Source organism: Myotis daubentonii, chromosome 12 (assembly GCF_963259705.1).
Source record: "Myotis daubentonii chromosome 12, mMyoDau2.1, whole genome shotgun sequence".
Lineage (NCBI taxonomy): Eukaryota > Metazoa > Chordata > Mammalia > Chiroptera > Vespertilionidae > Myotis > Myotis daubentonii.
In genome coordinates this window covers 75798453-75820765 of record NC_081851.1, presented here as the reverse complement: position 1 = coordinate 75820765, position 22313 = coordinate 75798453, and the positions used below count along the sequence as shown (strand labels likewise).

The window sequence follows — 22313 nt, the reverse complement described above, 5'->3', positions numbered from 1 at the left end:
AAATGTAATAATCTGAACAATAAAGATTTAATTAATAAAAAATAAATAAATAAATAAATAAATAAAATTATGTAAATTCATTCCTCAAGAAATTAAAAACTGAACTATCATGTGATCCAGCAATTCCACTCCTGAGTATATAGATGAAGGAAATGAGATCACTGTGTCGGAGAGATATCTGCACCCCCATGTTCACTGCAGCATTATTTACAATAGCTGAGACATAGAAACAACCTAAGTATCTATCAACAGATGAACAGATAAAGCAAATTTGATATATGTCTGTGTGTGACACATACATAGTGACTTCCCATATCTATAATGTGTGTGTGTGTGTGTGTGCGTGTCTGAGATATATATCACAAAAGAATATTATTCATCCATAAAAAAAAAAAAAAGAAAATTGTGCCACTTACAGCATGGATGGCCTTGAGGATATTATGCTGCATGAAATAAGCCAAACAAATATACTGTATGACCTCACTTATACGTAGAATTAAAAAACAACAACACTAAACTCACAGAAAAAAAATCAGATTTGTGGTTACCATAGGCAAGGAATGGAAGGTGGGGTAATTATATGAAGGTGGTCAAAAATACAAATTTCCAGTTATAAGACAAATAAGTACTCCTAGGGATGTAATGTGCATGACAATTATAGTCAATACTGCTGTATGTTTAAATTTCTCAGAGAGTAAATCCTAAAAGATCTCATCACAAAAACACTTGGGTTTTTTTCTTCTTTTGTATCTATATGATGTGATGAATGTTAACTTATTTATGGTGATCATTTTACAATATATGCAGGTCAAGTCATTATGCTGTACACCTTACAGTTATATGGTGCTTTATGTTAGTTATATCTCAGTAAGACTGAAAGGAAAAAAATAAAGTGAATTATATATATTAACGCATTCTGCTTAAAGGGATTTCTATAGGCAAGAATCAAGAACAAACAATTCATAGAAGAAATACAAATAAAGAAAACGATTAATTGGAAACACAACTTAAAACAAAGACATATCATTGTCTATACACTTTTTAAAAAGTATTTCTTGTTGTGGTGGTAGTGGTGTTTTTGTTTCTGTTTTAATGGATTATTAATTATCAAGGTTGAGGAAATTATAGTGACTTCCCATATACTGCTAGAAAAACAAAAGTTTATCTGTAAGCAACTGATTTGCAGATCATTTCTTTTTCTCCTTTATATTGTTTTATATTCCTCAAATTCTCGGCAATGAACATTCAAGGAAGCAACATTTTCATTTTAACCGTGAGAATATAGAGACACTGAATATAGAGACACTGCAAGATTGGCAGTATGGCTTCTCACCCATATCCCCTCTGTGGCAGACATTCTAATATGTCATAGCAAAGGAAGAGCTGGTCAGTCCGTTCACAGTTGTAGATGCAGTCCAGAGCTACTGCCATCAGCTGGTCCTGGTCAGGAATAATTTTTTGCTGCAGCTGGGGAAAATAAAGCACACTGTACTAAATGTCAATAGATTTACAGGCACGTTTTCCACACCCCAGTGCCACTGTCAATAGAATATTAAATAGTTCAATTAATCAACTGCAGAAACAAATCTTGATATTTCTTTAGCTTACAGACTTTGGGGATCGTTAATAATTCTAAATGAAATCACATTTTAATTATAGAATCAGCTAGAAAAGATAATTTGTACCCATAAGCTTTGCATCTGCTAAAAGCAGATTCAATTTACAACCCATTCAAGATAGAAGAGACACAGTGAATTAAAAAGGCAACTCATTAAAAACAACCCTAAAGCCATATTTTATGTGTTTCAACTACAAAAATATATAAAATTCCTTAAGTAATATTCAGATATGTTCGATTTTTCAAGATGCATAATATATTAGTCATTTAACTAAACAATACTGACATTGTACCCAAAGTCACATTGTAATGCAGGACTATTCAAATCCAAGAATATACTCCATATATCTGATGCAGAAAATGGCTACACTGAGTCACTTCCTATATAGGATATACCACTTCCCACTGCAAACCAAAGGTTCCAATCTTAGATTTCTGGGGCATAAAAATAACAGATTTGTGCTTTGTTTTTCTCATCTATAAACCTGGGATATTAACAACAACTTCCTAACAGGTATAACATTGTTGTGTGGATTAAATAAAATAAGTGTAGAATGTTTATATCATTGCCACTACTAAAAAAAATGGAAGTTCCCAACAGTTTTCTTAGAGACCTTTTCAATAATAAAATAAGTTTAAGATCATTTCCATAATAAGATTTACTAGTTTTCAACCTTCTAGTAGAAACACTAAACAGATAGGAAAGTGATGGAGGGAAACTGTCGAACAAAGGCATTTTCTCCATAGAAAAATCACATCAATGGATGGAGAAAAGAAACATTCAAGGTTAACTGAGAAATAAAGATTTTTTTAAAGTAGTTGGGTTAAAGCCTTTATATACCTTTCTTCAAGGTGTTAAGAAAAAAAATATAACATTAATGTGGCATCAAAAAGTTGTCCAAGGTTTCAAAGTGACAAACTGGTAAAATAGGGACAGGCAGCAATAATAAAAGTATTATTAAAAGTTAATTAAAATAGCTAACTTTTTCTGATTTCAGATTATCTCATCAATAATATTGCCAAAAAATATATTTCCATCTTTATGTTTTTCTAGGTTTTCTAAATATTCTACAACTGGAGGCCTGGTGCACGAAATTCATGCACATGTAGGGTCCCTGGGGCCTTCCTTCCCCAGCTGCCAGCTGCTGGCTGCCAGCCAGAGCCTTCCTTCGCTCTGCACCGCCTCTTGGTGATCACAGCGAGCTATCGAACTCCCAGTCTCCCAGTCAAACTCCCGAGGGGACACTTTGCATATTAGCCTTTTATATATATATAGATAAGCATTAAGTTAGAAATAATTTTAAAACTAAAATTTCCCATTGAATTATTTAATCAGAAAGAACTAAAATCTTGCACCTAAGAAACTATCATATACAGTGAATTCCCAATTAAAACAGCTGTTCCTAACCCAGTGATGGTGAACCTTTTGAGCTCGGCGTGTCAGCATTTTGAAAAACACTAACTTAACTCTGGTGCTGTGTCACATATAGAAATTTTTTGATATTTGCAACCATAGTAAAACAAAGACTTATATTTTTGATATTTATTTTATATATTTAAATGCCATTTAACAAAGAAAAATCAACCAAAAAAATGAATTCGCATGTCACCTCTGACAAGCATGTCACAGGTTCGCCATCACTGTCCTAATCCTAGCATTCCTTCAGAATGACTGGATAAATTGCCAAACACGTATTACAGATCCCCTATTCCCCAAATTCTAATCTATTATATACCTGGGATGGTATATAATAAATTAGAAAATTAAAATTTTAAAAATGCACATAGCCTGATGCACTAGGGCATTCAAAGTATACTAGTATAGAAGACACAGGACAGTATGAGCACAAAGAATATTTTATTCCTAAATCTTCTCTAGGCAGGTTCTCTTTCCAAAGGCAGATCAAGCGAAGAGAAACCAGAGAGGAGTGATTTAGGATGCTGTAAAAGAGAAGAAAAGTTTGAGGCATGTGAGAATGTAAAGATGACAAATGTGCTTGTATTCTAGTTGCCAATTACACACGCCCGACTCCCTAAGAGAGGATTACTCTTCCCTGTTCCAGTAACAGCAGGCTCAGCCATGTGCTGCCTCTGGCCTGTGGCGTGTGAGAGGAGTAACCTGAGCCACTCTGAGCTAAAACTTGAAGAGCCGCTGTGTGGTTTACTTTGCCCTTTTTCTTGTGCCACAAACTAGAGAAGGGGGCTGTTCTTTCAACCGATGTCCCAGAACGAATAAGACCTGGGACACGGCAGACGCCCATCAACAGCCTACATGACACCTGAGAGAAATGAATACTTGCTGTTATAAGCTACTAAGATTTTGAGCTCATTTGTTAATTCAGCATAACTTAGCCTAAACTGTCGAATACAAAAAATCGTTGTTCCTGCCACATTACTAAATCTACTCTGCATGACTCATGGCAGATCCCAGATACGCTCTTTTTGTAAACAATCCAGTATAATAAAAAGCAATGTAATCAAGTCACTCTAGCAGAAAAATAAGACCCGATTTCATGCACGCATCATTCATTCATCCATCTGCCCTGCCAACATTTACCAAGCGTTTGCTCTCTACAGGGCAACATGTTAGCCCCTTGTAATAAACACGTAAGACATAGAGAATGTACACAGGAGACAAAGGGAGAGAGAGACAAGGGTGTGGACACATCATTGCACCACAGCATGAGACAAGCTATTACAGAGGCAGGAACAAGCCCTCCGGGTAAGGCCCAGAGGGTTCACTGGAGAGGGGATCTGGGAGAGCAGGGCCCGGGGGGAGGCAGTGCTGTGTAAGTGCAGGAAAGGGGGCTGACTACACCAAGCAGAAGGAAGAGCCCATGAGAACACAGAGGCCTGACAGAGCACGGCAGGGTGACGATGGGAGACGTTCGGAGCCATGGCCTAGTGCACCCATGGAGGGAAGTGAGGCTGAGGAGGCAGACAAGAGCAGACCGCAAAGAACCTTCCAGGCCACCCGAGAGAGATGAGTATTTACCCTGCAGGCAATGGCAGCCCCTGGAAGCTCTCTGTTGACGGTCACGTGGTCCAATGTGTGTGGTAGAAAGATAACACTGGAGCAAGAGAAGCTGGGGCCGGAGAGAAAAGCCCAGCAACACCATTGTTCTCTCCTGCGCTGCTTACATATTTCAAAGGGCTCTATGTTTTATTCAAAAGGCACATGCTAAATTGCCAAGTAAAACAACAAAAAACTGACTATACACAAAGGATTTATAAGATTCTGTGAGGAAGAAGTATCACACGCAAGATTACTGACAAGAATTTAAAGTCATTCTTTCTTCTTCATAAAACATTCATACCCGATCCATCCTGCTCTCACAGTATCTCTTGGGCGTCAGCAGCCCACCCGGCTCCCAGGGAAGCTCCCCAGATTTAAAATCCGAATACTAAGTCATAGCTGCATATGAGGAGATGGGAACTTTCAAACAGCCAATGACAGACGAGCTTCCAGAAACCAAAGAACATGCTAATTAATAAGCAATGCTTTCCTTTTCATCTTAACTCTATGGTTATGACCACATGCCCTGGAGGACTTCAGGTTGTAACAAAGGCTAGCACAAGGAAGTGCCCCCATTAGAACGTAGGGTGGGAGGGGCCTGAATGACTTCTGCTTGAATCCCTATCTAAAGCTTGAATCTCACTACAAAATCTGTGCCCCACGTGACAGGGCCACCGCCTGAGTCCCTCCCAGGAAAGGGAGCCCTGCCTTCTGAACCAGCACATCTCATCTCTGGCTAAATTAAGAGATGGTTTGCTTTGGAGGAGTATGCTGCCCTTAACCAAATGGCTTACCCCCAAAACCTCAACAACTGCTTGAGCCCGGTGGACATACAGAGATATCAATCAGCAATCCTAAGCAAACAGAGTTATTAAGAATAATGACAAGATCTCCTTATGAGACCCCAAAGATTTCCCTAAATACTTGAAGGCCCTCACGGGCAGGAAGCACGTGGCTAAGAACGGGACTGTGAGATTAGAATGTCTGAAGCCAGGCCCCACTCCTTACTATGGGGCCGGGCAATTACACAGCCTCTCTAGCCCACGGTTCTCTTTTCCCGCGATGTAACAATGAAAACAGCTACCTCACAGGATCGCTATAAGGATTAAATGAGTTTACACTGTCAACGCACCTGCCAATAGAGTTCAATGCCTATCACGTGTTAGTCTTTTTGGTGTTGCCAGTTCCAAAACATAACTGTCAGTAAACATGGGAGTAAACCAGTTAAAATAAACATAATTTTACGGAATTCCAAAACAATTCTGGACCGAACTATTGAAACATGTTTAAAGAATTAAATGACAACCATTTCCTTTTCTGTTGAAAGGGAAATTACTTGCAAAGCCTATTATTAAAATTTAATAAACAAAACCTAACTCTACAGAGGAAGCAGTGCAGAGATTTCTCCGACGTTAGAGTTTCTACTTACGTCTGGCTTGGAATGCTGAAATATCTTCAGGGGAAGTCTCAGGTCCCCTTTGGCTGACGTTACCAAGTACTCCTTCAGCAGCTCCTGCGCCGCGCCCGGGGCCTGCTTCTCACAGCGGTGGAGGAACGGGACCATCCACTGGTAGGCACCTGTCACGTACTTGTCCTCGGAACACTGAAGATGCAATGAAAAATAAGCCCGCACTGAATTACATTAAACACCTGCTTATTCCAGACTAACGCTCCAGAAGTCCCCGATGATCATACTGAGTCAACAGAGGAAGCCCAGCGCGCCCCAAAACAGACACTCCGGTTCGCCCTGCAGCCTGGGGCCTGGGAGGTAGAAGAACCACCTCTTCCTGGGGTCGGGGAGCTAAGAGCGGCTCCAGCCTGCAGCCTGTCCCCTTGGCACCAGCGCCCTCTGGGTCCCTACGCACTCCCCCTCCCCCCCTCCCGCCCTGCACAGGCCAGCGCTGAGTCAGGAGGTTCCCAGAGCGAAGACACGTTCTACCCCACAAGTGTGTGTATGTGTGGGGGGCAGGTATATTGTCAGAGAGACACCACAGACCAACAGAAGTGTGTAATAAAGAAGCGAGAGCCAGAGACAGGTGTACAGACCCAGAAAAGAAATTAATAATTAGAAAAAAGGGAGGTAGGGGTAGGGGGAAAGGCAAAAGGGGGATTGGTAAGAGGGAGAAAGATGACGAGAGAGAGGGATGAGAGAGAGAAAGGAAGATGGAGAGAAAGCACAGGAGAGAAAAAAAGAGTCAGGGGGAAAGGGAAGCTATCGGGTGGCTGGGACCATGATGGCCTGGCCCATTCACACCAGCCACCCAAGAGCAGAGACAGGAAAAGCAGTGAATACTTCCTCAGCCCCATCAATCTTGAGTCGCAGGTATCTCTCTACTCGGTGGGCTGAGCAGAAACCAATTCCTAACTTTAGGAATGTATCTTCTCCCCAGGATGACCCCCCCAAAAAATCTAAGAAAACAGGCAAATTCTCCTAAACATACTAACCCTGAAGTCAAGATGTTTCCTTCACACACACACCCAGCCCTCTGTCCTCCAGTAATCTTTTTTTCAGATCTTGAAATAAATACGTAGCTGTGTCTTTCAACACGGTGGAGGATTAGAATCATGAATACTAGAATGAGAGCTAGTTTAGAAATATGCCTTGCTGGAATGGGGTGAGGCGGGGTGGTTACATATGGATGCGTATGAATAAAGGGCGGCAGGATACAAAACAACCAGAAGAGTGTTGGAGGCCTTCAGTAACTCACCCATCAAACTGAAAACAGTTTTAGAAAGTCAAGAACCCGTCCTTAATTTACTAAGTTCTCGGGTTTGGAGGACATTTCCGCTTTGGCTCTGAGACACACATTAAAGTATACAAGGAATACTTAAAACAGGAGTTAAAATTACACCTACACTATTCATCAGTAACCGTAGCTTTTCAATGTCTTCCATCTGCTGGAGCTCCTTCAAGGTCAGGGTTAAGTCACAGCCGGCTTCGTAGACAAGCGCTTCCAGAGTAACCAAATCATCACACAGGGCCAGCAGGCCAGGGAGGTTCCGCTCCATCCCCAGCCGAACAAGGGACAATGCACAGTCAACCTAAAGCGGAAAGGCAGCAGTAAGCCTGAGCGCTAGGCTTTGCCATATGTCCTCCAGCAAAAGCCTTCTGCATAGAAGCTAATTCTTGTAACCAATTTACACAAAATCACATCAACAATATTATACATTTTTAGTACAAAACTTTAGAGTTACTTATCAAATATATCACAATCATACAGTTTCAAAAGAATCATGCAGTCAGCAAGAAATTCTGCAGATAAAGATGGTAAGAGAAAGACAACCATCTTAAATCCATAGACCATTATAGTTTACAGGGTAGTTTTACAAATATCTGTTTAACTGACAACATTAACAGGCAGGGGGAAATCATAGCTAGTTAGTGATAATACCAAATTAATCTTATTTTCACTGTAACATTCTGCTCTAAAAATACTGTTTTGCTTTCATATTCCTCTCCAGTACCCAGCCTTTTCCAGTGCCTTCCATATGGCACTTCCATTCAATCTATATTTTCTCTGCCTTAATTCAAATATGCAGACTCCTCCTAGACAAAATGAAGAATGATTTTCCTACAGATGCTCAGTAGACAGCAATTTGACTCTATCATTTGACACGATTTACAAAATGACAGATTTTGATTGATGGCAAATTTCTAAGGTGGCCTACACCTATAGTGCCTCTTACTACTCCTTATTACTCCCACTCCCAGACTAACAGGTATTTAGTGAGGACCTACTATGAGCTAAGCACCACTGTGTGAGTTAGGACTATAAAGCTGAATGAGAGAGGTCTCTCCTTCCAAGATCTCTCCATCTCACAGGGAACACAACCAGTAAAACAATGCCTGAAGTGGAGGGAGGGAGGTATGTGGGTGAGTATGATCTCAAAAAAGAGGGCCCGGAGCCCCCCTGAGAGTGTGGCCAAGTCTCCCAGAGCTTTAGCGAATCAGTGGGGTTAGCAGGTGAAGGAGGGAGAAGGGCAAGAGAGCAGCGGAAGGCACAGATGCGCAATCTGTTCAAAAGCACAATTAGTTCCCTACAACTGGAAAGGGGTGTGAGGTGAAGCAGGAGAAATGTGGCTGGAGACAGGGAGGGGCCAGATGACGAAGGACACTGTTTGCAGAGCTAAGGAATTTGCAGTTTCCTGGAATGCAATTCTACCAACGGACTTCCGACTGCGGCGTGTCATAGACTTACACTTCGGAGCGATCCTGAGGAAGTACGTATGGAACGATGAACTGGGGGTGAACAGGCCTGACGCTGGGAGAACGGCAGCTACGAGCACTAGAAGACTCGCTACTAGTGGCAAGCGCAGCACCCGAGGAACAGCAATCTTTAAGGGACAAACCAAAGAACAGGAGCCACGTGGAGGAGACTAACAGGAATGGCCAAGACAAAGACAAGACAAGAAGGGACAGGGGATCCCAGGAGCCTCGGTAGGAGAGACTGCAGGAGGGAGGAAGCAGGAAGGAAAGGCCAGTCTGTTAGACAGCAAAGGCAGGAGCCCAGGCACTGAGAGGCCACGGGAGCTGGGATGATGCGGCTTCAGTCGAGGGGTGGGAGCAGCCAGACTCCAGGAAACGAAGAGTCGCCAGACACTGAGCAAGTGACTCCAGAGAGCAGCGACTAGCTGGGCTGTGACAGAAAGGAGTCAGCTAAGCTGAGCTGGGAATGGGGATCGATGGTTCTGCACGCATAAAATAGCACCGAGTTGAACTTTACGTCAAAGGTGGGGGGGCCGGGCAACAGACACAGGTGAGGACGGGTGAAGATACAGAAGAGAGACCAGATGGCTGAGCAGGTGGGAGTGGGGTCCAGAGCACAGGGAAAGCAAGCAGCTGGAAGGCAGGAAGAGACCACGCCTTCAGGGAAAGGCTGGAAAGAGTAGGAATAATGCAAGAGGCTCTCCAGTTTCCCAATGATACAAGCGATTCACTGCGGAGAAGGTGGTGGGGGTGAGGAGAGAAGGGGAGAGGGAGTAGCATGTTACAGATCCACCCACAGCCCTCAGAGACCCAGGATCAACAGGTGAAGATAAAGCGAAAGAAAGAAGAAATGCATGTTCAGTTGGAAAGAGTGGAATAAACATGAGAGGGAACCAGAGTAGGGAGGTTTGAGGCACAACGAGAGTGACCCGGTAATGCTTTGACAGATCACGTTTTCACCCGATGTCTAAAAATGAAAACTCAAGTCCTGTCTGAAAGGACCCATCTACCTGTTTACCAATTAAAAACACTATCTCTATCTCAGGTGTGCTTTCAGAAAACAAGAAAACTTGATGCATAAAACTTAACTCATACGCACATTAGCGATGTAATACACTCACCAATTTTGTGATCCGTACTCATCTTTTTCATATCAACCTTGAAACTGTTGCTTTCCCAATACTTACTGAAGTAAAAGTGTTTTAGAATCAAATAACTGACACCTCATAGGAAAGTAGACGCTCATGCCACTCAAAGAATTATAGCACAAACCCCAAGCCCTCCCTGGACAAATTTTACCATGAGATACATTATTCTAAGCCAACAAAAATATTTTGCTAAAGGTATTTGCAGGCACTGAGGAAAAAGAAGTCCCATATCAATTAAATTTTTAAAATGAAAAAGATGAAACTATGCTAGATATCACTTTGATTGTAGCATAAGCCACATGAAACGCCAACCCATGAAATGAAGCTGAAGAACAACACCTCCATTAGAAATGTTTTTAAATAAATGAAAGAGATGAGAGACTCAAAGGCAGCTAAATAAATCACTCCATGCACTTAAGGCTCCTCCATGCCTGCTCTTGACTCGATAGCTCCTTTCCTTTCAGTGCTGAGGAACATCCACTGTGTGGCTGCACTGATGTTCACTGCCCCTTCACCTGCTAAAGAACATCTTGGTTCATCAACTGTAACAGACGCAGCACTCAAACTTGAGATGTTAATGACTGGTTGGGGGTAAGAAAGGGAACTCTGTCCTTTCTACTCAATTCTTCTATAAACCTAAAAACTTCTCTTAAAAAAATAAAGTACTACTAACCAGTTTGGCTTAGTGGATAGAGTGTCAGCCTGGGGACTGAAAGGTCCCAGGTTCAATTCCGGTCAAGGGCAGGTACCTTGGTTGCGGGCACATCCCCAGTGGGAGGTGTGCAGGAGGCAGCTGATCGATGTTTCTCTCTCATCGATGTTTCTAACTCTCTATCCCTCTCCCTTCCTCTCTGTAAAAAGTCAATAAAATATATTTTTTAAAAATTAAATAAATAAATTACTAATAAAATAAACAAATAAATAAGAATATAGATAAGTATAAAAATGACAATTTATTCCACTTTTCAGTGTGGCCCTTTTTCTCTTTGCATTACTGCTATTTTTTTAAAATCCTGAATAATGACTGAAATTTGGGTTACGAAATATTTAAAAACTACAAACTGAGAAGCCATTACTGATCTTTTGAAATGCACAAGGTGGCTGTCCAGCACTTTTTAGACACGAGAAGTTTTTCATTCTCATTCCCAGTTCAAATAACAGAGCTACCGAGAAATCAGTTATTTAAATGTACGTATCAGTACACTCACACCGCCTTCCTCCTTACTCTCAAAAAGCTCTCGCTGGTTCAGCTAAGAAACCACCAAGTGCTCGGACAGAACTGGTCCACAGGGAATCCTTTTCCTTGTGACACAGACAAGAGGTAAACGCCAGGCACGTCCTGGGCACTAGGTGATGCCCGCGGGTCCGGAAAAGATGTCTAGATACGAGTTACACATTCACTTGGACAAACATGTGCCTCACCGGCTCACCTGAGAGCTTTCTCCACCAGTTATTACCAAATGGGTTTCTCCTGCATTAGCAAACTAAAATGCCTTTGCCTAATCTGACCAATATGAACTGGTCATTTCCAGATGTGTCCCCAATGGAAGCAGAAGGGTCCACCAGAGGCACCCGGAAACTCTGAGGGGGCGTTTCTGTCTGTCACAAGAATTGGTGGGTGGGAGCCAGCGAGGCCAGACGCCCCACAACGTGCAAGGCAGCCCACGTAACCACCTTGTCCTGAGTCCTGCCTACCTTTCAGGTGTTCTGCAAAACCTACTTACAAGGATCAGACCTCGACTTCATTTAATATTTACACAAGTCTTTTTTTGTATGGGTTAAATTACACAGAATGTCCTGGAATGCAGCTACTATATAATCAAGTGAGGATATTACTTTGTTTTGTTAAAAAGCTTACCATGAGCTGTTCACATCCCAGACGGCAATCTGTGGTATTTAACTCAAACAATACAACACCTGAATCACAGCTCCCACCCTCTCATTCAAGGTGACTTCTCACCAACTACACTTCCAGCACAGTCATGACCCAGCATTTACGTATTTTACTTACCTTATATATTGCCACAAAGTCATATTATATTAATTTTTTGGAAGTTTTCTACTAATAAGATATGTTTATGATTTTCTCATCAGGATAATGTCTTACAAAATGTTTACTACTGAGCCCACTTTTTAATTACTTCCTCTTGCTCTAAGTTTGTGCACTTGCTCATTTGCATGTGGGCTTTAAGAGAACTATCACAGAGACCTGGCTCCGTCACTGCAACCCCTGAGCTAGCTGCTCGCTGTCCTATCTGTGAGCCTTAGTTTACCTACTACCACCCAGAAAATCAGACCAGACCATCTCCAGGGACTCTCTTCCTTACAGCAGCCTGCGATTCTAAACAGTTTCTACTGTGGTCCGCAGTCATCTTCAAAAACTCAGATATCATAAGTATTCTTGGCCATCCCCTACATTCCCATCAGCTCCTGCAAATAAATCATCTTCAATTCTATGAATAATAAAAACGGGAATCAGATTAAGCAGAAACTCCAGGCTATCAAATGGAGACATAGGGCCAGGCCAGAGACAGTGCACAGAAATTAAACACAGGGGGTACGCATTCCCTCCCACAGTATAGAAGTCAGACCCCCTGAAGTCACCCTTCCCATGAGATGGAAAACGGATGGTAGGATGGATGGTCCAATGCTAAGACTGCACGTGAAAAAAAAAGACACCCACTGGCCCGACCCCGAATGAGATTCCTAAGTGCATCTGCCACTCCTTGCTCCAAATCGCTGACTTCTGCCCTCTGAGATGAAGACAACTGTTGCTTACATTAGCAGATCACTCAACTAGCAAAATTTGAAATGTTCCCTCCCGTTTATTGCCTCTGTTCTCACTGACTCTGGTATAAGAACTAACCCATAAAAAAATTAAGGTCCTAAAAAAGGTCGGTAGCAGGTCCAGAGTCACGAGGTGCGTTGGTGGAAGAGACGAGATTAGCAGGTGGATGTCTGCGAGTGTAGAGTCCCCTCCCTCTCTCTTCCACACCTTTCTCTAAGGCAGTGCCATGCATGTCAGTAAGACGGCACATGGGAACGGAGGCTGGTTAAGGAAAACATTAGGACAGAGCCTCCAGCAGGGTTTCGGAGAAGCAACATTACGATTCACTGTGTTACTGCAATGTGACAGGGGACTGTCAAGCATTTCTAGGCTGATACAATCTTTTTAATTAATATGGTATTAAACCTACTAAAAATACATGGAAAATCTCGAACAGTATGTGCCATATTTCACAGCTTACATTTTAAAGAAAGATTTTGAACAACTTTTCTTGCATGTGTTTGCTCTTTAATAATTTCCAAAAAGCCACAGAAACTTTCTAGACAAATAATAAATGAACCAAAGTGGTAAGAAATGTTCATTCAACTCTCGCAAACTATGCACACGACCCTGGCACCACTGTTGGCAGCCACTCCGCGCACTGAGCCCTCGGGACCCAACGCAGCTGCTGGCACCTCTAAGAGGCAGCTGCCACCGCCCCTCACCTGTCCAGCATGATGCTCTATCTCCTCTGCTCGGGTCTGGTACCAGTCCATCACGCTCTCTACTGCAAGCTGGGTGGTCTTGAACCTCAGTAACGCAGGCTGAGCAGCGTACAAGAATTCACTCTCGTCTTGGAGGCTCGGCTCAACAACCATTCTATAAAGCAAAAAGGAACAATTAGTAACTGATTGGAATGCTGGGAAAGATTATCATTTGGGAGTAGGCTCGGTTACAGAAACAGGAAATATGTGTGTATGTATGTGCGCGCGCGCGCGCGCATGCACACGTGTTTTCCTATATGTATGTGCACACGTACAAGATAAGTGGGGCATTTTGGGAGGTGCTTAATTTATTTTCCTACTAGTTTTCCCAAATTAAAAAAATCAGAATGGACAATAAATCAAAACAACTACGCCCCAAATCAGTCAAACAAGTATTAGCAAAATGAAAGTCACCACGGGATGCTTTCACAAAACGCGCACGGCTAGGTGCCTGCCGCAGGGCTGCCAAACCAAGATCACCTGTTTGGGGGAAAACCTCCAGGTGATTTTGATGCAAACAGAAATTAAGAAATGCTTGTTTTCCATAAAAATAAAAGGAAATATACCTTAGATGATAATATGCCTTGTGTAGGTGTCAACAACATAGTACTACACTGGCATTTGCAAATATGCCATCACTCTACACCCCTCGCCATCAGGAGGGAAAGAGAAGCGGCTAGAGGACTGTTCACTGAAAGAGCATCACCAAGGTCACAGACTACAAGCTTGTATGAGGATGACCCTGGCCTTCCAGGGTTAAGGACTACAAAGGAGGAACTTTCGCTTAAACTAAGATATCTCAGGGAGACAAACGGGAAAACGCTGCATTCCATTAGGGACATCCATCCATCTACAGCAGGCTGGCAATACATGACAGGCGCTCTAATTGTTACTATTATAAGGCGGCGGCAGGCTTGGAGTCAGAACTGAAGATGAAGCATAATTCCATCATGAAAAGCCGTGAAACCTTGTCTAAATTCGTAAGTGAAAATTAGTCTGAGATTCGCTTAATTCAGATAAAAATGGGAATAATACTATACAAGAATAGTCTAAATAATATAAAGTCCAAGGAGAACACCAGCTGGCCCCCAGGCAGGTGCCTAATTCTGATTTATGGGTATTATTTTATCGGAAAGATTAGTAGCTGTAATATCTGCCCAGACACAAAGCCCATAGATGTTTGGACTTCGTATCCACATGCCTTAGACAACCTCTAAGGCTTGTAACTGGTAGCCATTTACTCCCCTAGGCTCACAACTGCCATTAGCATTCTGACCAGGGATTTTCCCCACAGTGGAAACGTCACATGGCGCCCTCCGCAATCCTCCCACTGCAGCAGCACACATCCCCGCAAGCACCTGGAGCGCCTTTGATATATTTTTCAGTCCTTCCTTTTGACCATTTCATAGACTCCACCCACTTTCTCCTTCCACTCACATGCTTCTCTCCTTCCACTCCGCTATGGGTCTGATCTCTCTCCTCTTCCCGGCTGCTCTTTTCATTCCTCTGGATTAGAATACCCTCCACCATTAAATAGCTGTTCTTCCAAACACTTCGTGCCGCTCTCTTCTCATTCTATACTCTCTCTGGGTTCCCCCTTCAACTATAAAATACAAATTAGCACAGACATCGTCACTGCCATACTTTTACCCCTAACCCGAACTTCCCTTAGAAGCCGCAAACGCTTCCCAGGTGCTCTGCAGATATTTGCAGGGCCTTCAAATGCCGCAAGATTGAAACTGAGTCCAAGACTGAAACACGTGTCCCAACCCCATGCCCCTACGCCCGGCCTTTCCTCCACGCATGACACTGGTGCCTACACAGCAGCACACTTCCCCTGCTGCATCCTGTGTGAGCACCCACCCCCTGCTGCATCCTGTGTGAGCACCCTCCCCCTGCTGCATCCTGTGTGAGCACCCTCCCCCTGCTGCATCCTGTGTGCACCCTCCCCCTGCTGCATCCTGTGTGAGCACCCTCCCCCTGCTGTATCCTGTGTGAGCACCCTCCCCCTGCTGCATCCTGTGTGAGCACCCTCCCCCTGCAGCATCCTGTGTGCACCCTCCCCCTGCTGCATCCTGTGTGAGCACCCTCCCCCTGCTGTATCCTGTGTGAGCACCCTCCCCCTGCTGCATCCTGTGAGCACCCTCCCCCTGCTGCATCCTGTGTGAGCACCCTCCCCCTGCTGCATCCTCTGTGAGCACCCTTCCCCTGCTGCATCCTGTGTGAGCACCCTTCCCCTGCTGCATCCTGTGTGAGCATCATTCCCCTGCTGTATCCTGTGTGAGCACCCTTCCCCTGCTGCATCCTGTGTGAGCACCCTTCCCCTGCTGCATCCTGTGTGAGCATCATTCCCCTGCTGTATCCTGTGTGAGCACCCTCCCCCTGCTGCATCCTGTGTGCACCCTCCCCCTGCTGCATCCTGTGTGAGCACCCTCCCCCTGCTGTATCCTGTGTGAGCACCCTCCCCCTGCTGCATCCTGTGAGCACCCTCCCCCTGCTGCATCCTGTGTGAGCACCCTCCCCCTGCTGCATCCTCTGTGAGCACCCTTCCCCTGCTGCATCCTGTGTGAGCACCCTTCCCCTGCTGCATCCTGTGTGAGCATCATTCCCCTGCTGTATCCTGTGTGAGCACCCTTCCCCTGCTGCATCCTGTGTGAGCACCCTTCCCCTGCTGCATCCTGTGTGAGCATCATTCCCCTGCTGTATCCTGTGTGAGCACCCTCCCCCTGCTGCATCCTGCAGAGGCCAGTCCTGTGCCTGGCCCCCCCTCAGTATCCTTGAATCTACCAGTGGGCAGGCACTCACTAAATGACTGGGCAACGGGAGGTGACCTGTCCCACTGAAACTCTCTATTGTCTTCAAAAGCACCTTTCCTCGGTCAAGTTTTTCCTGGCTTTTCATTTTTATAGTTTTGGGAGTTCCAGCGCAGCAAGTTTTACTCCCACTGTAGCTTGCCATGCCTGGTCTGAGAAGAAATACTTTCACGCGATTTATCTACTTGTCAGAAGGCACAAGCTCGGGGTCTGGAAGGACCGGGTGAATAGGCAGGTGCTGGGTCAGCGCGGCTCTGTCAGGAAGCCCATCGCACGCTGAGAGAACTGTGGGCAACAAGTCGGCACACCTTTCCCTACAACCACGGCCACTGGCATCAACCCTCCACCGTTTTCCATGATTCCGTCCCTTTAAACTCTCAGTACAACTGGTAAGTAAAGACTTCTATTAAGTGTGGCTGGAAAATACCAGGCAGTAAGCTCCACGTTCTCCTGACACTCCACTGAAGCGACAGGAAAAGATTTTCTAAGGGGAGGGGATGTAAACACTCAGGGAAGAAAGGGTACAAGGAGTAAAAATAAACTAAGCCATAATTTCTCATCTGAGGAGGTCCGCAGTAATAGCCAGAACTAAAAAGTCCAGAAATAGCTGTGCCGTTGCTATTCAGCGATATGGAGGAAATGCCAGAATAATCTTCTAAAAGAACTGAAAATAGCTGCTCTGGTGAGCAGAATACCAAGGAAAGGGAGCCGAGGACTATGGGTTTTTAAACAGCTTCAACATTCAGTACAGAAACTTTCACCCCGTGCCCACATTGTCCGCCCCACCCCAGGCTGTGCCCAGTGCCTAGTGCTGGGTCCTCTGGCTCATTGCCTGGCTCCCAAACTACAGCTCTGCTCTCGCATCGGGAGAACATGGCGGAGAGCGGGTGACGGAGTATTGACAGGACTCCGAGGAGTGGGGATGAAGGGGTCCAAACACACCTCGTGCGGCCCCTCAGCCCCACCCCCTCTCCCACCCCCTTCTGCAGTACCTGATGCCTCCACTCTCTGAGGCTTTCCAGGGTTAAAGCTTATAAAAATGAAAAACAAAACTGAATGAAGAACAAATCCGCATGCAGAGCATATTAACAACGATGACAATGGCGGTATATGTCAAAGACTGAAAGTGAACTCCCAGAATGAATCGACTGTGTGTGCGAACCACTGTGAGAGCGATTCCTTTGTAGCCTTTCATGTTTTTCCATTAAAATAATGCTAACTGAGTCGTTGAGCTTTTGGGTTTTTTTTCAAGTTCACTCAAACTCTGTCAGTCAGGGACCCCCATCAAGTAAGTGGTCACTGAGCACAGCCCGTTCCCAGGGGCGCCTACCCGTCCGCCCCCGGAGAGAGGAAGCCCTGGGCCGGCCCGCTCTTACCTGCACGCCGCCTCCTCGCACCAGTCTTTATCTCGGTGTTTCCGTTCATGCCAAGGAATGATCAGCAAGGAGTCACCGCTATAACTTAAATTAAAAAACAACACATAAGAACTTAAATGACACGTTACCACAATGACTGGCTACACAAGGAACACGTGGCAAAGATCTCTATAACCTTTCATCTCCAAGATTCCTGCTTATGGCATGTTACGTGGTGCGTGATACGTATTAGATACAATGGAAATGGAGATACCAAACCACAGATCTCTCTTCTATCATAAAGTGGTTCAACAAGAAAAGAAAAACAAAACAAAAACATCCGACAAGGACACAGACAATAGTTCAGTGAAGGCCTGGGATGGGGAGGGAGAGGGGTGGACAAGGACAACGAGGGGATAATGGGGGGGCATCTGTAATAAAACATAAAAAACAAATAAAATTAAAAACAACATTTGGCAAGGAACTAAACGATGGTATGGGTATGAGTTCGTTCACACTAAAACACTTATCAGGAGCCCGTATTTTATGTTCTTAATAGCAACATAAATGGTCCCTTGCCCTCAAAAATTACCTAACTTCTTGTGATCATAAGAAGGAACCACTAGCTACAAGTAAATGTATAGAGCACTGCAAATGTGGCTACTGATACTAAAAGAGAATTTTCATTTTAATTAATTTTAATGTGACTAATGGCTACCGTATTGGACAGCATAGATATAGATAGGAAATAGCAAGAGTAAGGAAATGATTTTGCAGATTGCAAATATCATTAAAAGCGAACAGGAGAACCTAAAGTGGCAAAGGCCTGATGGGATAATGAACACACGATACCGTGTGTACAGATAATGTGTGTGGAATCGTGCACCTGAAACCTGTATAATTTTGTTAACCAATAACACCAATAAAAGCAATAAAAAGAATAAGCTGTTCAAATACATTCATAATTAAAAAATAATGTAGGAGACCAAAAACCAGAGACTAAGTCAGAAAGGGAAAGTGAGGTAAAACAGACGTGCTGGAAGGCCCAAGGCCCGGCAAACAGAAGCACCTGCCTTTGATAGCTGTGCAGCCTTCGGCATGTGGCCCCCTGAAATGAAGCCTCCAAACATGATCTCTAAGGTCCCTCTTAGCTATCACAACCCAAGAATCCATGAAAACAACAGAAACATTCTGAATTAAGAAAAAACACAAAAATGCAAAATCAAATTTCAACTGCCTACTCTCACAGTTCATGAAGACATTCCCTGTCATATTTCTGAAGACCAACAGTAGCATTTTCCTAAAATTGACCATAGCCCCAGAGAAAGAATCGCACTTCTGTGTATTATTAGGTTATGTTTTGTACTCTCTTGTCCTATTAAGTTGTAAGTCATGCCTTGCACAAAAAACAGTTCGTAAATGTTTGAAAATTACGTTGATGAAGAGATAGGCCTCATGTAAAAGGTGGCAAGAGACCCCTGGAGGGTTTTAGAGCGGAAGGCGGACGCCTGGGAGTGGGCAGTGCTGGGCAGCACCCCCTGCAGTATTATTACTGGAGCAAATTACCCAAATTCTAACTTCCCCGTTAGATACGTGCAATACAAAATGCATCACACAATATTCTAAAAACACAGTATTTTACCCATTTTTTAGCTAGCATGTAATGCCCTAGCTAACTTTGTACCAGATATATTTTTAAGGCACTGGAGTTCAGATTTTTAAATTTCTGAAGCACACAGGTGGTTATTTACAATGAATGTCACCAAGTGAAAAACTATTTCGTTTTCTTCCTTGTCAATAACGATTTTATCACAGACCACTGAAATGGAAAGTAAAAAAGAACATTTGGATCCAGTGACGGCAATGTTCACTCTTCCAACATGAGAATAAATGACAGCAATGAACTGAGGAAGTTGGAAAATTCTAATTAACGCAGATATGGTTCCACAAGCTACACAAAATGCTTTCTAAAAGAATTTTAGAAAAATGTATCACAAGTTGAGATTTGAAGTTTCTATATGAAGTATACATTAGATACAAGGGTTATTAATAAAATGATTAGTAATGGCCTGGAACCCTCAGCAAAAATAGTATGTACTTGGTATCTAAACACTAGAAAGTTGTAAAACTTTGTTAAGCTTCACTGAACAGAAATGGGTAAGAAAACACACCCATTTTTATCAGAACATGCATTAAAAACAAGCTCTGAGCAGAGGCCCACTCCGAAAGGCAGGCCTGAAGAGTCCCAGGTTAATATAAAGTGGTTCTGCTGCACTTTCAAGGCACACAGCACAACTGAATGTTTCTAAGTGTGCTGATCACCACCGATAACAGTGCTAGCAGTTGATCAGTGATGATCAGTAACAGTAATAATCTTTAACATTCACTGATCTGTTACTATGGGTCAGACAGGATACAATGGTTTTAACACGTAATACCTCACTTAGCCCTACTAATCTAATGTAGCAGATAATATTACCTTCTTGATAGTATTACGAGAAAACCTGAGGCCTAGCTTAACTTGCCCCTCCTGGTAAAGCTAATGAATGACAGAGCTGGGCTTTCAACAGGATCAGGGCCGGGCCCAGAGCCTGCGCTTTGAGCTAGCACGCTCTCCTGCCTCCAGAAGGGACACGGGACTGTCATCTGGCCCCGAACACATTTCCATCCCCATTCCCAGCATCCTCTGCTCCATACATAGGAGCCACTAGGTTTGATTTGTGAATAAGGACCATTTACATGCATACTGAAAGGATATATTTAAAGTAAGATATAAAGCCAATCTCAACACCAGTATGTTGGTTACTAGTCAAATGAAACTACTACCAAATATGGCTTGACCTTATTTTTCATCATCAATGGTTATTTTTTAAAAAATCTCCCTGCTCTTTTATTTTCTTACAGGATGGCTATAAAGCAAATTATTTTAGAACCCACGTTAGGAGTTTAAAGTAAAAACATCTTTGTTTTGTCTATTGCCACATCCTCAGCAAAACAGTACCTGGCACTTAGCAGAGTCTAAACTAACATGTGTCAACTTAATTAGTTGACAGCATAACAGATTTCTTTAGTGATCTCATGAGTATCACAAAAATTCAAAACTGAATAGAGCAACGAAAGGGGACAGTTTGTTCATAAGAAACAGACATGTCAGGAGGTACATTTACACAGGACCTGCAGATATGAGAATGAGAACATGAATGCTTTCCTAATTTAGATTACTAAACTGAAGGAAGGGCAAGCTATACTCGTAATGGCGTACAATCTACATAGTTAAACATGTCATTATGCTTCGGGGTGGAGAGATATTTCAGAATATACATTCCCCTAAATGTCACAATTATTTTGAATTTTACATTTCAAAATAATTGGTTAGTTCTCTCATTACCTTCTAAAAAAACACACCCAAATTGTAGCTACTTATTCTTTCATACGGTAGGCAGAATGATAGAATGCTTAATAAAATGCAGAGAAAACCTTTTCATTAATTCTGTTCACAACAAAAATACTAGTCATGTAAATTTATCACTAAGGTGGGTTATGTGAAATTGGGGTTCAAAACAAAACCTAGAAAACATACGGCTTCATTCTAAAGATTGTACAAAGCTTGGTTAGTTGCAAACCTTAAACTTGGGATCTGAAATTCTATAAACAACATTTACATAGTTTAGTTCCGTGGTCGGCAAACTGCGGCTTGCGAGCCACATGCGGCTCTTTGGCCCCTTGAGTGTGGCTCTTCCTAAGCCTTAGGAGTACCCTGATTAAGTTAATAATAATGTACCTACCTATATAGTTTAAGTTTAAAAAATTTGACTCTCAAAAGAAATTTCAATCGTTGTACTGTTGATATTTGGCTCTGTTGACTAATGAGTTTACCGACCACTGGTTTAGTTCTTTTTTTCTGTTATTTCTCCTTTGCTTAGGAAGTCTTAAAATTTAAATGCATCATCCCCATTTAAAAAGGAAAGTACAGAGTAAACTTAAATTATTTCTTCACAAAACAATGATTGCTTTAGCTCTGAACCCTGTTCATTGTTTTATTCCAAACAATAAACTTTGCTGGTTTCATTTGAAGGTAACATTTACCTGCCAGCAGGAAAAGAATGAATATAACAAGTCCTGTTATGTTCAACTATTCTTTCACCAATTATTTCTCACACTAAATATAAGTTTTTATTTCAAAGAAACATTATCAAGAATAAACATACAAAAGTTCTTTTATTCATATTCTATGCCTTGGAGACAATAGGCTAAATAGTGAGTTACTACTAATTGCCCCTTTCAGGCACTGGTTTTAAGATGTGGAGATGTATTTATTCCTATTATTAGCATTGAAGAAAATGTTCCAGTAAATAAAGGACAAAAAAATAATGATTTGGGCCTACACTGTTGTTACCATCACTGAACAAATCTCACTCAATGGAAAACCAATTAAAAAGTTAGTTATCGCCGAAACCGGTTTGGCTCAGTGGATAGAGCGTCGGCCTGCGGACTGAAAGGTCCCGGGTTCGATTCCGGTCAAGGGCATGTACCTGGGTTGCGGGCACATCCCCAGTGGGAGATGTGCAGGAGGCGGCTGATCGATGTTTCTCTCCCATCGATGTTTCTAACTCTCTATCTCTCTC

The 22313-nt window shown here is 43.0% G+C and overlaps 1 protein-coding gene across 1 annotated transcript in view; it reads right to left on the bottom strand.

The window, feature by feature from the left end:
- The window catches only part of NBAS (NBAS subunit of NRZ tethering complex), a 203367-nt gene that overhangs the window by 108575 nt on the left and 72479 nt on the right, over positions 1 to 22313 (bottom strand). Inside the window, exons 22-26 of the mRNA XM_059660511.1 lie at positions 17710 to 17793; positions 13482 to 13635; positions 7491 to 7676; positions 6064 to 6237; positions 1334 to 1467 (exon numbers count right to left, since the gene is read on the bottom strand). Coding sequence (XP_059516494.1) covers positions 1334 to 1467; positions 6064 to 6237; positions 7491 to 7676; positions 13482 to 13635; positions 17710 to 17793 — 732 coding nt within the window. The remainder of the gene's footprint in view (positions 1 to 1333; positions 1468 to 6063; positions 6238 to 7490; positions 7677 to 13481; positions 13636 to 17709; positions 17794 to 22313) is intronic.